Source organism: Cygnus atratus, chromosome 1, assembly GCF_013377495.2.
Source record: "Cygnus atratus isolate AKBS03 ecotype Queensland, Australia chromosome 1, CAtr_DNAZoo_HiC_assembly, whole genome shotgun sequence".
NCBI lineage: Eukaryota > Metazoa > Chordata > Aves > Anseriformes > Anatidae > Cygnus > Cygnus atratus.
This window is the reverse complement of record NC_066362.1, coordinates 137,409,421-137,425,003: the sequence shown is the minus strand read 5'-3', so window position 1 is coordinate 137,425,003 and position 15,583 is coordinate 137,409,421. Positions and strand designations below refer to the sequence as shown.

The 15,583-nt window shown below is 45.2% G+C and overlaps 1 protein-coding gene across 11 annotated transcripts in view; it reads left to right on the top strand.

Annotated features, from left to right (window-relative positions):
* The window catches only part of JADE3 (jade family PHD finger 3), a 64,353-nt gene extending 54,470 nt beyond the window's left edge, over positions 1–9,883 (top strand). For all 11 annotated transcript variants that reach the window (XM_035558174.2, XM_035558176.2, XM_035558172.2 and 8 more), the window contains 4 exons: positions 1,413–1,529; positions 1,988–2,461; positions 4,847–4,964; positions 6,461–9,883. In XM_035558174.2, coding sequence (XP_035414067.1) covers positions 1,413–1,529; positions 1,988–2,461; positions 4,847–4,964; positions 6,461–7,362 — 1,611 coding nt within the window. In that variant the 3' untranslated portion in view covers positions 7,363–9,883. The remainder of the gene's footprint in view (positions 1–1,412; positions 1,530–1,987; positions 2,462–4,846; positions 4,965–6,460) is intronic.
* Positions 9,884–15,583: the final 5,700 nt, after the last annotated feature.

Genomic DNA, 15,583 nt, shown 5'->3' with positions numbered 1-15,583 from the left:
TTACTGTAATGTAATGCTCTTAAGCTCCTCTTTAAAAAAAAAAAAAAAAAATTCAAATCTCAGCCTTGACTACTTTCTTAAGGAATCAGTTTTATTCTGACCTCACAGTGCCACAGAACATGACCTAGAAACCTCCTTTCTTTGAATTCTTTGTTTTGACCCTTTTGCGAAGAGGTCCTTATCCCACCACCGGTCTGCTCTGCTCAGGTCAATCACTCATATGAAGCATGGAGATCTTTCTAGCTAGAATTGCACTGTATTTCTGTTTCAGGCAGGTAGCCCTCCTTAGCACACAAACGCTAAATTCTAAAAGTGTTTCTTCTTTGTGTAAGTGTCGAAATTCAAGCTTTTGGAGACTGGCATCGAGACCGGCATCCTTGGAACAAAACAGTTATCTCTGAAATTTTCTGCCACGTGCCATTTTGATATGCCCAGTTCTGCATGTTGACCATTCATACTGGCCAGTTCTGTTTCTGCCCTTGAATAAATCCTGGTGGTCAGGAGTATCTGAGGGATGACTAAGGAGATACTTCATCTCTGTTTTGATGTCCAAATTACGGAGATCAGTTTTGGTTTCACAGCATGGACAACAGACAGCTGAGAAATTTCTGTCACAATGGATACGTGAACCTTAGTACAGCAAACAATAGGAAAAGGTACTTACGATTATCTGAAAATTTTTCTTTCTTGTAGTATTAATATCCATAATCTGGTCCACCAGAGACAAATGGATCATCCAGACTAAATACGTGAAAACTGGCACAGGACAATATACCGTGCTTTGCAGTAAGAGGAGTTTGTTGCATTCTTTCTCAAATTGTACTTCATGCAATCTGTAGTTAGGAAAGTATATTAGAGTCACCTCTCGCACCGGGAGCGCTCAGTGGAGGTAAAGCCAGAAAGCAAGGCTTTCCCTGGCTGCTGACTGATAGATCTGGTTCTGCCCCAAATTGTGAGCTGGCAGAAGTAGCTCTTGTAGTGGATCTGTGGATCTTATAGAAGGAAACTTTCCAGGTAAGCGTAAGTGTTCCTGTTTTGTTCTGACTAGCTTGCATTTTGGTACTTTTTAAATTAGATCTGTTTAAGCAGCACAGAAGAAAAATACAGAATTGAAAGGGAATAAACTTTGCCATCATTTACTGTAGTCTCTTAAATGGTTCATAACAAGGCATGCTGCAGATGCCTAAAATCTTCTGAAGAGTTGCAACTTCTAGTCACCAGGTTAAACTAATTGTATTCCTCAACATGGTTTTCTTCATGCAGGATCTTCTGGGGTCACTTGCTAAGAAGCACGAGCACATAGATGTCTGTGAATGAGATAAATATGTGGTCATGCTTCTTGTTCTGGTATTAGCAGAGAGCTTGTTTTTATTGCCTTGGTAACTGTTTTCCATGCCGTTTTTTGTTTTCAGGTTAGTATTGCTTGCCCAGAAAGGATGGAGCCGATCACAAAGGTGTCTCACATTCCACCAAGTCGATGGGCTTTAGTGTGTAGTTTATGCAAACTGAAAACTGGTGCTTGCATTCAGGTATGTACTTGTTTTCCTGTGACTCTTGAGTCTGTGAGATGGGGATTTTTTTTTTTTTAATTTTGTTCTTCCTGTATTTGGAGATGTTATGATGAAGACAACTGTAGGATAGCTGCCTACTTTTTCATGGCTGTTTGCTAACAAATTAGTTCCCTAAGCACTCCAGTGTAGAGAGTTAGGAGACGGTCTGAGTTGCCTTCTTTTGAGCAAGCCTGAGAAGTGCAAGTACTGGTAGTATGTAGATCAGAGGTGGATCCTTCCACGGAACGCTGTTCAAAAATGAGAAAATACAAAGTCACATGATACCGACTTGGAAGAGATCAACAGATACTTCCAAGAGTGCTTAGGAGATATGATTTGGTAGGGATAAACTTTGATGTAATGAGGATATATTTTTTTCTGGTTTATTGCTAGTCTTAGTGACTTCAGTGTTGTTTTCTTTTTTCTTCCATTTGTAGTGCTCCGTGAAAAGCTGCATCACTGCCTTTCATGTCACCTGTGCCTTCGAGCATAGCTTAGAGATGAAGACTATCCTGGATGATGGGGATGAGGTCAAGTTCAAGTCGTATTGTCTAAAGCACAGCAAGAACAAACAGAATTCGCTGCCTGACGTTGATGAGCATCCCAAAAGTATGTCAGACCAGAAGCAAACGGAGAGCGAGAAAACCAGTTTGCGAGCCCAGAAACTCCGAGAGCTGGAAGAAGAGTTTTACTCACTCGTTAAAGTGGAGGATGTTGCAGCAGAACTTGGTCTTCCTAAACTTGCTGTAGACTTCATCTACAATTACTGGAAATTAAAGCGAAAAAGTAACTTTAACAAACCATTGTTTCCTCCCAAGGAGGATGAAGAAAATGGCTTAGTGCAGCCAAAAGAAGATAGCATTCATACTCGCATGAGGATGTTCATGCATTTGAGGCAGGACCTAGAGAGGGTAAGAGTTTAGCTGGTGAAGTTTTGAAAAACTGTGTGCAGGTGATCAACAGCTTTGTCTTTGGACAAAAGTGGGAATGGGAGGAGCACAGGGAGATGATTTTTAAAATAACAATAATAATAAAAGGTAAGGCCTTCAACTCCATTCTCGTGATATACTGCATTGCACACTGCAGAGACTTTGAGGAGCTGTCCCTTTTCAGCCCAGTGAGATCCAATGTGAAAGCCATGCTTCCTGACTTGCTTAGAGGTTTCTTCTTTACATATTTTAAGATGCATGTTTCTGCCCACAATAGGCATATTTGGTAATTGACTCGTTGGTTTCAATATAAATAGAGTAAACTTATTTGAATGAGCTGTGGTAGTTGCTAGTGATACTCTTTAGGTGTTCAGGACAAAAAAAAAAAAGTTACTTTATGAAACAAAATAAGTTCAAACAGTGAAGGAATGGGGCAGGCTTGACAAATTCTTCTCTTCCACATTGTCATGGCATGGAGGGACTCTTGATTTGTACTTAAAAATGTGCTTTATAATGGTTAAGGTAAAATGGTAAATGTTAGCTAATTCTGGGCGTGGAAAAATCAATTTGCATAGGTAAAGCAGCAAGTATTCTTCGGTGAGTGTGTGCCTTAAGCTTTTGTAGAATTCTAAAAATACATTAAAACATCATCATGGTTTGAGGGCGACTGGGTGAAGTTCCGGGTGGTTAACTACCACAGAGGCTTCTTGGCTTCACGGACAAAGAAGAAGAATGCTGGCCCGTGCTCAGACAGCTTCCCGTGACTTCTGCTTCAGGTCCCTTACTCACCTCTCCTCTTGGGCAGCGTGCTGGTGTGGGCTAGCCCTAGGTGGCGGGCAGGCTGAATCACTGCTCGCGCTCTTGAGCTGGACGATTTCCCTGCACATGGCTGCCTGAGGTGCTGCTGTTGGTGAGCAGCTGGAAAACAACCCGCCGAGTCTAGCACTGCTTGTGGCTTTGCTGAGCAGGATGAAAAGGAAATTATCGGTTTACCAGTATCTAGCTGGGATCTTGGAGATCGCTAGCCAGCACTTGGAAAAGGTGGAGTTCTTGAGGAAAATCCAGAGTAGGTATTTCTTCTGGCAGCCCCACAGAGTGCCGCCTTCTGGCAGCTGGTGGGGGAGGAAGCCAGGCTTGTTGCCACCTGGGGCTGCTGATCACCTGTAGTTTGCAAGAGCTTAGAGATGGGTAGTGAATCTAAGGCATATTCAAGCTTGGATCTCTTTTTCCAGGACTTCAAATGTGGGTCCTTATTTAAAAAAAAAAAAAAAAAAAGAAAAAAAAAAGCTTCGAATGGAGGGTTTGGTGGGTTTTTGTTGTTGTTTTGTTTTTGTTTTTCTCTTTCAAGAAAGCATTTCAAGCTTTTAATTGTGTTCAAAGAGTGGTTGGTTTGCATCTAATTGTGCTGAAGTTGATGCACTTACATGGAGTAGAAGTGCTTCCTAGTTTGAAATGTCTTTCAAAGTTTCTGAACAACTCGTGCCACAAAATTTCCTGTTTAGTTATGTCTTGGGATGAAAATAAATTTGGGAATTTTGGAATTTCCTTCATGGGGAGAGAGGTTCCAGTTTCTGAACAGCTGAAGTTAGGTGTTCGGGAAGTACGCTTGGCAGATATCATTCAGCCAGCCCCTATGTTTTTTCTGTGTTGTGCCTGCTCTTTCAGGTCAGTATTACAAACTTGCAGTGCCTCTTCCTGTTTTCCTTACACTAGGTGGAAATACTGCTATTAATTCAAACAAGCAGTGAAAGTAGAATTATGTGGAACTGCCATGCAGTCTGAAAATAAACTGCTGAATGCGTCAGCCAAATGTGTGAAAGGCACGAGAAGCTGCAGTGTTCTTTTAGGGGTGATCTACATGTTAATTATGGTCTAAACTGGCCAGCTCTATTGGGTAGCTTTGTAAAACGGTATACTTTCAAATGTTGCAGTAATTCTAAGAGAAACAAACTTAGTTTAGCTCTTGAAAATCATTCTGTAAAGAATTTCACAAGGAAATTCCAGGAGACTGGAGTACTGACCAGTAACGTCCCCAGCATAGCGTGTGGTTGAAGTAGGCTTACCAACAAGGAAGTCGTAGAGATTATGTGCTTTTTCTTTTGACTAGCATTTTGTTTGCTTACTGTTCTCGTAGGTGAAAACATTCTGCTGTCTTGCAGAGTACATTCAAGACGTTCATTAAAATGGTAATTAAAAAAAAAATCAGGATTTGTTTTAAAGTCATGGTTACATATGTTTAGTATCATTCATGAGATATTTGCCAAGGGATATTGCCCATAAAATGTTTATAATTCTGTTGTGGATACATTTTTTTTCTGTCAATTTTTTTTTTAATTTGATGCTAAGTCTCCTATTATTTCTCGGTAGGTAAGAAATCTCTGCTACATGGTAAGCAGGAGAGAGAAACTGAAGTTGTCTCACAGTAAAGTACATGAACAGGTCTTCAATTTGCAAGTCCAGCTCATTAATCAGGAAATTGCTGCAGGTAATCGCAGAAGTGTAAAATATGTACAGATTATAACTGTATATAAACTAGAAAATTCTGTGTTCTCATTATGTTCTTGCGTAGTGTTTTAACATTTGAGAGCTGCCTTAAAAATTGTCTTCAAATATTCAGTCAATGAAACTACCAACATACACGAAAGACTTTAATGTTTTAACATCTTAACTTGGATCTTTCATTCTTGGGCATATGCCTATAAGTTATCAATCACTGTGGAATCCACGTAGCAGAAATGAGCTGATGGTGATCTCTAGGTTTTTGCTTCTTTGGGCTGCTGTTTTATGGTGCCGTTTCCCCACAGCAAGCTCTGCTCTCCCACTGAGAAGTTCTTTTGCTTGCTGTGGTTAATTTCTTCAGGCAAAAGAGAAGAGTGACTGATAGGAATGGCTGCTCTCGTGTTGCCTTGAATACTTGATGAGCAACATGAAGAGGCATTTCTTAGCGTGTGATCTCAGTTACTGTCCCTTCCTTCAAAAAGAGCCTAAGCACTCTGGTTTTTAACAGCGAGCAGTAACTGTTTTGGAATGTTGATGTACCGAAACCAGCTCTGCCCTTAATTTTTACTAAAATTGTGCCCTGAAATGAGGAACACAACATTTGGAAAGAGGAATAGTATATGGTACAGTGCAATTGCTTTTTTTTTTCCGTAATTGGGAAGTCAACTATTTCTGCAATTGTGAAATAATGATCTTGATGTTCATTCAAGATACACACTGTGTTTTTTGTAACCAATTTAGAGTGAAGCCTTTGTGGTTTTTTGTCTACCCCTGAAACGTGGATTAGTTTCATTAGTACTGACAAGGTGGTGGGTTTTTTTGTTTGTTGTTTTTCGGCTGGTTTAGATCAGACTAGCTCTTTGCGGAAGCAGCAGTACTCTAAAGCACTTTGATTTTGTGTAAATAAATTTTATTAGAAATGTGTACTAAATTTACGTCTTTACAAAACCAAGTGCTTTTTTTAAAACTTACTAAAATATTTTGAGAGATATTTTGCAATGGCAATGTGTGTGTACAATATAATAAAGACTCACATCAGAGTGAAAAGACTTTTAAAGCACAGAGAATTTTAGAATACAAAGCAGAGCTGAACCAAGTCCAAATTGCAACTCAGTTTGAAGCATTGTTTCTTCTCTATCCAAAGCTGAATGTGAACCTTTTTTATAGCTTTGTTGGAACTACTTCTGTCATGTCTCAAAACTGGTTCAATTCACTGGCTTAAAGCCCTGTAAAAGGGCATGCTGTTGTTTTTTTTAATCGAAATGCTTACCTAAATTTTGAAATGGTGGACAATTTGGAGCAGTCTTCATTATTCTGACTTGTCTGTAATGTCCTAAAATAATTTCACACTAATTGTTTGCAGATGCTTCTTATTGCTGAATTACCTTTTAATGCACTATAAAACTCTACAGGTAACAGTATGATTACCCTCTTTTTTAAAAGTCTTCTCCTCTTCTGCTCCCTCATCTTTCTCTGATACAGGCCATACCCTGACAAGTGCACTAGAGAACACACTGTTCTACCCACCTCCCAGGATCACCCTGAAGTTAAAAATGCCCAAATCAGCACTAGGAGATTGCAAAAATAACTCGCTGAAGCCTGGCAACAGACCGCTCTCTCCTGACAACAACAGCACTGTGTACAGCAAAAGGAGCGTGCCGATGTCAAAGGAACCCTACGAAATCAAAGCGAAATCGTACTCCAGGTATCAGCACGACAGCAGAAGCAACGGGTTGCTTGTCACGGGGGGGATCGGCAAGCCTCGCAGCGAGGCGAAGGATTCTGGCCCCGTGCAGGTGCCGGAGTTTCACCGGGGCCAGCCGTCCGGGAAGCCCCTTGCGCTGCAGGCGGCCCTGCACGGACAGGCTTCCATCGGGAACGGGCGGGCGCAGCAGGAGAACTCGCGGCTGGCGGCCAAGTCCAACGGGCTGATGCTGGGCAGGGCTGGGGACGTGAGCCAGAGGGACAGCTCCAGCCAGACGCCCTACGAGCAGGAGTCCGTGCTCGCAGCTCATTTGGCCAGCCAGAGCGGCTTCAGGAAATCCACCATAGAACATTTTAGCCGGTCCTTCAAAGAGGCTACCAACAGTCTGGTGAGGACCACGGAAGATCTCCGGTGCTGTGAAAAGCCAACGAGAAGACTCGCGACGAAAGACCGCTTGTGGAGCAAGCAGACGCTCGAAGGTGCTCCGTACCAGGACAACGACGGGTACTGTCCCGACTTAGAGCTGAGTGACTCTGAAGCAGAAAGTGACGAAAATAAAGAGCAAGTGAGGTTACGACGGAGTAGCTCGGAGAGAGAAAGCCCAAGTAAGGACTTCGGAAGAGATTGTCACAATAGAAACAAAAAGAATATGATTTCTCACGGTTCGGTACAAAGGTGATTAGAAGCCCCCACGGGGTAACTCAGCCTTTATGTATTCCGGTGTACCAGTGCAAAGCTCAGCATCAACAGGTTCCAGAAACCAGTACAGGACCTACGACAGGAAGAACTGCAGGAGGGGATGGGGGAGGGCGGAGAAATGGGAGTCGTTTTGTTCAACTGTGAATTGGCTTGCAGCCTTCGCAAGGCTAACCGAGTTACTGCAGAGTCGCGTAGAAATGGACGGGGTTTATTAGAGGTTAACATCTGGGGAAGCGTGAGGCGGTTGGGCCTTGCGTAAATTCAGGAAACTGCTTCCTCCTTGCCAGCTTGTGTGCGAGGCAAGATGCTCACGCTATGTCAGCCGTGTGGCGCTGGACAGGTAATAAAGGAGTCCTTGCATTGCTCGAGCCCGTTGCAGGGGGCTGCAGACGGAGACGCTGAAACCGCGTCCTTACAGCACCTGCCGCGTGGCGTTGATCCAGCAAGGCACTTGGGGACGCGTGAGAAAGCTGAGCGCATGAAAAACCCTGCTGCTTTCCCTCGGGTGGCCCAGCCCATGCCCAAGTGCTCTGCTGGATCAGGCCCAAAGCGACTACTAAGCGACGGCTCCTTCCGCGCGGGGCCTCGAACGGCGGTGGCATTTGCAGGCTCCTTGCGGAGGGTGGAAGCCGGCGTCGCTGGCGCTGCCAAACTCACTGACCTCTAGATGTGCCCCCGGTCCCTGCTCTTGCTGAAGGTCGTGTTTCTCTTTGCAATTATTTGCTTATTTTGTAAATATACAACTTCTAGTACTTCATTTTTTTTTAATCTCTGTACATAGTTGCTTGTTGTGGGATGCACTTGTAAATATTTTACCCAGCTAACAAGTACAGATGGCTAATTTTGTGGATAGTGTTTACAAAAGTAGATGTACTACTTCAAAGAAAAATGCTATTTGACACTTAAATTTAGGCAATCACCGGTGATGCCAGGTTCCTCTTGAAACTGAAATTTCACATCCGGAGGTGTTTGTACCTGGTGTTTTTAAAATAAGATGAATTAGAAATAATTTTGCCTGAACTTTTTATTTAGGCACGAATTTTCAACCCTAGCTGCCTCAATGTGGGCTTAGGAGCCCCACTTCTGGCATCTAGGCCTGTGAAATTTTAGCCAGTCATCATTTGGAGTATGTTTTTTTTATTGCTGATAATTTATGGTTACGTTAAGCTGCTTTTCAACCTCTGGATCAGTTGCTGTTTCCCAAACTAAAACTTTTTTTTTTTAACGTGCTTTAAAATCAGTTGTTAACCAGCGTTTAAACTTCAACCTCTGTTGAGGAAGCGAGAAGGGAGGGGAAACCCTTTTCGGTTTGTTTATTTTATCTGGGATTTCTGTTTGAATGCGGACAAATTTCTTGTGTTCTAGACCGTGTTGTGTTGATCAACAAAGTAACCGCACTGTTCTTCTCTGAAATGCCGTACGTTTCATAAATCCACAGCATCCTCTGTCCCCACGTCACCAGCTGAGCTGGGACATGGGCTGCATAGGGCATCCTGCACGCCTCTGTTCAGATGGGGGCTCATTTTCCCTACAAATGAAAGGTTCACACCCGGTGTCACGATGACTATGCAGAAGCCAAACAGCATGTTTTTCTTCTCCATTATCTTAATTTACTGCTTTTAGTTTGGGAAATAACAACGCTCTTAGATTTGGTTTAAGCTTTGAAATCTCCCTCGTTGCAATAGGACTAGCAAGTCAGGGGCTGGAGGGCTTTAATGAAATAAAAAAACCATGAAACGGCATCCTTAGCAATCCTGCTCTATTTGCTTCATGCAGTTTCTTTTTTTTTTTCTCCCCACTTCTTGATTTTATGTATATTTGTGTAATTTGTCTCTCTAGAGCTGTATCTTCAAAATTATTTCTTTTGGTGTAAATATGCAGTAGCATTTTAGGTTTCCACATATTTTATTTTAATGGGAAATGCTTTGTGTTCTAAGCCATGGGTCATTCAGAATAAGTAAACAAATGTTTGTTCATTTGTATTCCAGTTCTGACTCTCTTAGTTTTCCTTCGATATTTATTAGTAATCCTCTTACTGGTCACAAAATTTTATGAAGCTTGCGTTGGGAACACTTACGTGGGAGGCTGGCAAAGCGTTCATGCCATTTTGTGGCCAGAAGCATATGGCGGAGGGGAGGAAAATGGTGCTTCAGCAAAACTCAGCATTTCTGCTCTTCTGGGGTTATTAATTCAGTTGTTTCCCGCCTGGGCAATGGTTTTGCTAATTTTTACATGATTTTAATAGATATATGAAGGAGCCCTTGGTTATGTAGTTCTCAAGTATTGTCCCCAAAGTGCATTTGCTAGTTTTTATTGTGTGTTCGGTGGCTAACTGTTTGAAGTATTACCTCTTAACCTTATTTGTCATTTTTTTGTGTTTTTGCATTTTGTTTTATATATATAAATATATATATATTCAATTTTCCAAGATGGACTCGGTCTTTTTCAGATGTCCCCTTTTTACAAGTACTTTTTCATTAAATTATGAAACTGCTAACAGTATTTTCATTTGTTGTGATTTATTCAGGGCTTTACCCTCCGTGCCTGGGAGGCTGTTAAACTAATGGGTATAACAGCAGTACTGTGTCCATCAGGAGTGAATTATTTCTGCAGAGCTGGCAATACTTTAAGTTGAAATGTCAAGGAAAACCTTTCCCCTTCAGCCTCCCCGAAAAAAAGTCAGTGAGCACCGATTTGCTGTGTTTAGCAAATAGTCCGAGCCTGGCTTTTGTTTCTGCCTAGCCCAGCAAATGTAACAGACCGTTTGCTGCGCTGCTCTCACTTTCTAATATATTTGCTTGTGTTATAGCACGACAGCCTGTCCCTGGTTGTACAAACCAAGCTATAGAGGGGGAGCTGCAGCCTGGCCTTCCGCCTCATTCCCCTTCTCATACACCAGCACATGTGCACGGCCAACATTGACATCGCTGAGTAAAGGAGGGTTCAGGACAAGCACGTTCCTGGGTTTGATGGTTGGTGGTGTGTTTTCACGACCTGTTGCTGTAGTTCCCCTTGCTCCCACAGGCCGGTGCTGTGATATACTGTGCTGCTGCCTGCCCGGGAGCTGGGGAGGAAGCAAAAGACGGCAGCAAAAGCAAGGATGGAGAGTGAGGAGCGGGTGGAGCTGCACAACCCTGCTGGTAACATCCATCCTGCTCTGGCCAGCCGCCCTCAGGAGGGCTAGGGGGTTGTGATGCACGTGTGGGGCTGAGTGAAACAGGGCAGCAAGTCCTTGGCTGGAAAGAAAACCAGAGGGAAAGGGCACTAAAGGAGCGTATGGAAGAGAGGGGGAAAAAACCAGCATGAGGAAGAAGCCGTAAGTGATGGATTGCCAGCTGTTTTTCAGGACCAGGATTTCTCCTTCCCTAAAATCTACTTCCAGTGACTGTGACTGGTGGTTTCCCATCTCCTTTGAGAGCAGTCTGCTTGTGCCTGGGATGTGGGAAAAAGACGGAGCCAAGAAAGTAAATCTGTACCCCTGTTCGTTTCCTTTGGAAACAACTGCTGCTGGTTTGCAGAGTCTTTACAGAAAAGTTGCAGACAGCCACATAGGTCTGGTTACTTGGTGGTAACTCAGGCCAAATTCTTACAAGTTTGTGTTCTTACAAGGTCTGTATGGTGATTCCCAACACCATCTTCTTTGGGTTTATGTCTTTGTCCAAAAAGAAAACGCTTCTAGGTTGCAACTTCTGCTCTGGCTCTGCCACTGTATGCATCGTTTGCACGATGCTCTCTTTGCACCGTGAGTCCCAAACCATAGAAGCAGAAATGACAAATGTGCAACTATTAAAAAGCAGCCTCAGATGTTCACACTTGATGCGATACCTCACTGATACCACAGGCGATACCTAGGCTGGGCGTGCAGGCTGTGGGGCAGAGAGAGGCGTGTGGTAACCATAGCCTTCAACACTGAGTGTTCAAAGCCTGCCTCCGCGAGCTGCAGGTCATCTGACAAAGCAGTCATCGAGATCGGTGTGAGGTTGGGTGATCCTGGTGCTTGTTATGGTTTAGCACTGCAGGGAATTGACACATCTATTGAGAAAACATGCTTTTGATGTGAATTAACGAGCAAATGGAAGCTGCTTGCACAACCTGGGAGCTTGGTATGCAAGGGAAGGATTCCAGGGAAGGGCAGAGATGGAAAACAATGGAGTGCCTCGGTGCTGCTGCTGTAGGAATGAGCGAAGACTTGCAGGGCTCTGGTTTCACAAGGTGCCATGCTGCTGTTTCCGTGTCCTCCTTTGTGCCAGCATCATGGCTGAACAGACTTTTGCCCCCACGGGGGTACAGTTCTGCAATGTTACTGCTTGTCAGGACCGTCCTGGGATAACTGCTCTGGGCTCCGCTCCCTGCCAGGCCAGCGCACGTCTCAGCCCCCGGACTTGTCTGTGGTGATGTGTAACAAGCGGATTGCCCCGACAGCAAGCACAGCTTTGTGGAACAAAATGTTTGGTTTTTTCCTCCAAAAGTTTCACAGCAGCTGGGGAGTTGTTTTAAAACAGCAGATGCGTGTGCATCTTTCTGTTCCCGGAGTTAATCCCTCTGCACCGAGCCTAGATAAGCCTGCCTCGTTGTGTAAGGAGAAGCGGCCTCAGATATTCGCCCATTAGTTTCCCTGCCTCTGTGAGTAAAGCTTCCAGGTAATCTCTTTTTCTCCGGCGGGCTTCTGGTGGCTGGGGACCTGTCCTAGATCCGCCTCGCCCTGCCCTCTCTGCCTTTTGTTCTGCTCTGGGCTGGGCCGCCCGACCCGGCCATTGTTTTCCCCAGAGCCCTGGCGCTGGTACCTGCCTCACCTGGGCTGCCTTATCTGAGGCATTGTTTGAAATCTGCTGGGGCTCGCTGATGACACCTTCACGGTTTCTTTTAACCCAGCCATCCTCAAGACATTTTTACCAGTTTCTGTCAGTTTTTCCCCAGGTGCCGCTCCACCCACCCTCACGGCTGGGATGAAGGGCGCATCTTTGTGGGGTGCCCCAGCGCCTCCAGTTTGCTCGGCTGGCCCAGCTGGCGGGCCAGGGTCCTGGGGGAGGATTTCAAGCCTAACACAACAGCAGCGTCCAAAGGAAGATGTCTTCAGGAAACCTAGTCAGCCAAAAACCTTTGAGCTTGTGACCGACACCAAGATAGGCCGCTCTTTTTTTTCTTTTTTGTGGTCTCAGCAGCCACCAGAAGCCCGCTGGGGGTGGCACCTGCAAAAAGAGCGGGTGTTGGGTGCTGTTTGGGAAAAGGGCTTTGGCTGTTCCTTTAGAAATGCAGGCCCTTGTGAGGGGATGAGATAGCTGGGGGGGGAGATCATTAAATGAGCCTGTTCTGAAAAACGGCCACTGCCACCTGAAATGGCTGTGTCTGGTGGCATTCCTCTGTGGTTTCGCCTCTCTTATCTCGGGGTGGTGCTGCTCCAGCATCACCGGTATGTTAGGCCTCCATTTGCATCTGGTTGGAGGGAGCCAGACAGGTAGTTCCCCTCCTCCAAACCTGATTCCTCAGCCATTGTTCTGTTATCTCCTCTAAAAAGGTGTCTGGGCATTGCCTTACCCTCCCGGGCCCGGCAGTCTCCCCTGGCTTAAGGAGGAAAAAGGCAAAAAGCTTGGCAAGCGAGGTGCTGCAGAAAAACTGTAAGCAAGTCCTAGTTTACGCTGGTCACAAACAGCTAACACAGAAACCAGACTTCTCTCAACTTGCCTGACTGAACGCACTGAATTAAGCTTAGAGCTGTTGTCCCAAACCTGCAGTTAATTTGAGGTTTGCTTCTGACTTGGGCCTGAAGAAGGGCTTGTGTGCCTGAAAGCTGCAAACACTGAGGGCACTGTCGCCGACTGAGGCCCTTGAATGAAAGATGCTGCCTCTCCCTGAAGTCTTGGCTCCCTCGCACAGCCTCCATTGTGCCTATCGTTTTGCAGCTGCCACAGAACATATCAATGCTCTTTTTTTTTTTTTTTTTTTTTTCCTGAGGCAAGCAAAATGCAAATGCAGGTCACATGGGGTACAAAGAGCAGGAAAGTAAGGCATTAATGCAACATCTCTTGGCCACGCTCCACCTCAGAAGGCTTACCCTTTCTGAAGCACGCTATTTCCCGCTGCGCGGAGCGTGGAGCCAGGGCGCTGGAAAGGCACGGCTGGACACTCGGGCTTTGTGAGATGGCTTAGGATGGCAGGAACTAGCACAGGCAGGTGCTGCAGCGATACTGAAGCTGGAGGAGCACGTGTGGTGGTGTGAGGGATGTTTGAGAAACTGCAGCGGGAAGGGACACATAATGTCTGGTTATAGCACTGCATATACAGTGTGAGATGCTTTGTTAAGGGACTATGTCCAGCATGCACAAAATGCTCCTCAAAGAAGCCCGCATAATGCATGTTAATAAATGCATGTTAATAAATTACCTTTGCCAGTTCTGTGAGAGAAACTGGACTTTTAAGGCTAAATGCTCTGGTATGACTTAATGGTGATTTGGTGCAACCCCCTTTAGAAAAGATTCCCCATTCAAGACTCGTAATCCATTCTGCATTAACTTCCTTAACAGTACACTAGCAGTCTGTGTTAGACTTGATGTATAAATTCATCAGTGGGTACAAGTCTGCTGTTAACAGCTCATGCCACCTTCTCCCAAGGAGAAGTTTGCAAAGCAGGTAAATGCTTTGGCAAACATTCAAACCCAGTGACCATTTAAAGATGTGATTGTGATCACCCAGACCAGTAAATGCTTGTGACTTCTCAGCAGTTGCTCTCGGACCTACCTGATGCTAACAAATAAAACCTTGATCCAGACACACGAGCTACTTCCAAGAACTATACCTGGCTGAAAACAAGTGTGTGGCAGCACTAGCTTTTGCTTTTCAGCCAACAGGTCACAGTGACTGATCTTAAATTTCTACTTCTTGCTTGCTTGTTTGGTTGTTTATTTGTTTGTTTTCCCTAGACTGTGGTGTTAACCTGTAGAGGCAAACTCCCAGGTGCATGCTGTGGTTGCCCTTGTGGATGTCACAGCAGGGCAGGATTATACACAGCCTTGGGAAGCAGGACACTTGTGGCCTTGCCATCCCCAGCTGTAGAAGAGGCCTGATGTGGGCTCAGGTGCTTGGGGGGAGCTGTAGGAAATGGCGGTGAGATCTGTGGCCTTTGAACTTTGTGCCAGGCAGAGGTAGGGCCTGCAGCCTCCCCGCCTTTTGGTTAAAGTCACAGGGGAGCACCTGCAAGCAGGGAGGAGGAAGGATGAGGAAGCAAACCAAAGAAAACTAAAGATGAACGTAAAAAGATGGAGGAGGCTCTAAAGATGAAGAAATAACACGCTCATACTCATGACAGAGAAGGAAGAACTGCAGCCTTCCAGGAACCTGCATGAGCAAAAAGTGTTTTCTTTTTATAAGCCATGAAAGTGCCCACCTCCCCTTCTTGCCTTATGGCTGAGGGGATTTCTGTGACACGTGGGGCTGTCACCCAGGCTTGTGGAGCATTTCCTGAATGGTGAGGAAGGTAATGGCTGGCGGCATGCTGGGCGATGGCTGCAACCTCACCTTGGGCGACCTCTCACATCACGGATCTATTCCTCGTGCTATTAGTGGCCGTGATAATACAAATGCATGGGAGGGGGGTCTGTGAGCCCCATTGAGCCCTGGGCGAGGGAAAGATTCCCCTTCCCCTGCTTCCTGTAAAACTGGAGGAATAAGTGTGCAAGGAGCCCTACCACGTGGATAAAAGGTGGGCCCGCTGAGTCACCAGCTATCCCCTTAGGAGGCCACAGGGATGCCATGGGCTCCTTATCGCTAGTCATGTGGTAAATGCGGTGGTTGTGACACAGCAGTGAGAAGCTGCCGGCTGGGAAGCCTTCAGCAGCCACCTTCCCTGCCCTCTTCCTTCCCCTGGTAAACCTGTGCTGCCAGAAGGACTCAGCTGTCACGCTTTGTGAAGACATTCATGAATGAAGGAACCCGTGAATTGCTCCCCGTTTTATTTTACTTTCCAGCAAGCCTGGGTTAGCTATTACAGCAAAGGCAAAAGAGAGGAGTACCGTGCCGTGTAACTAGAGATCTAAGTTCAAAATACTTGTCACTTCGGCAGAAGAGAGAGTTTGTGTTGTAACCTGGAGCTCACAGGAGCTGTTAATTTTCTCCCAAGGTGTGTGCCAACACACAGCTTGTTTTGATGCCTCCAAACCATGCTGGCAAATGACAAAGTCAGCAAGGAGCAGAGACCCACCAGGTGG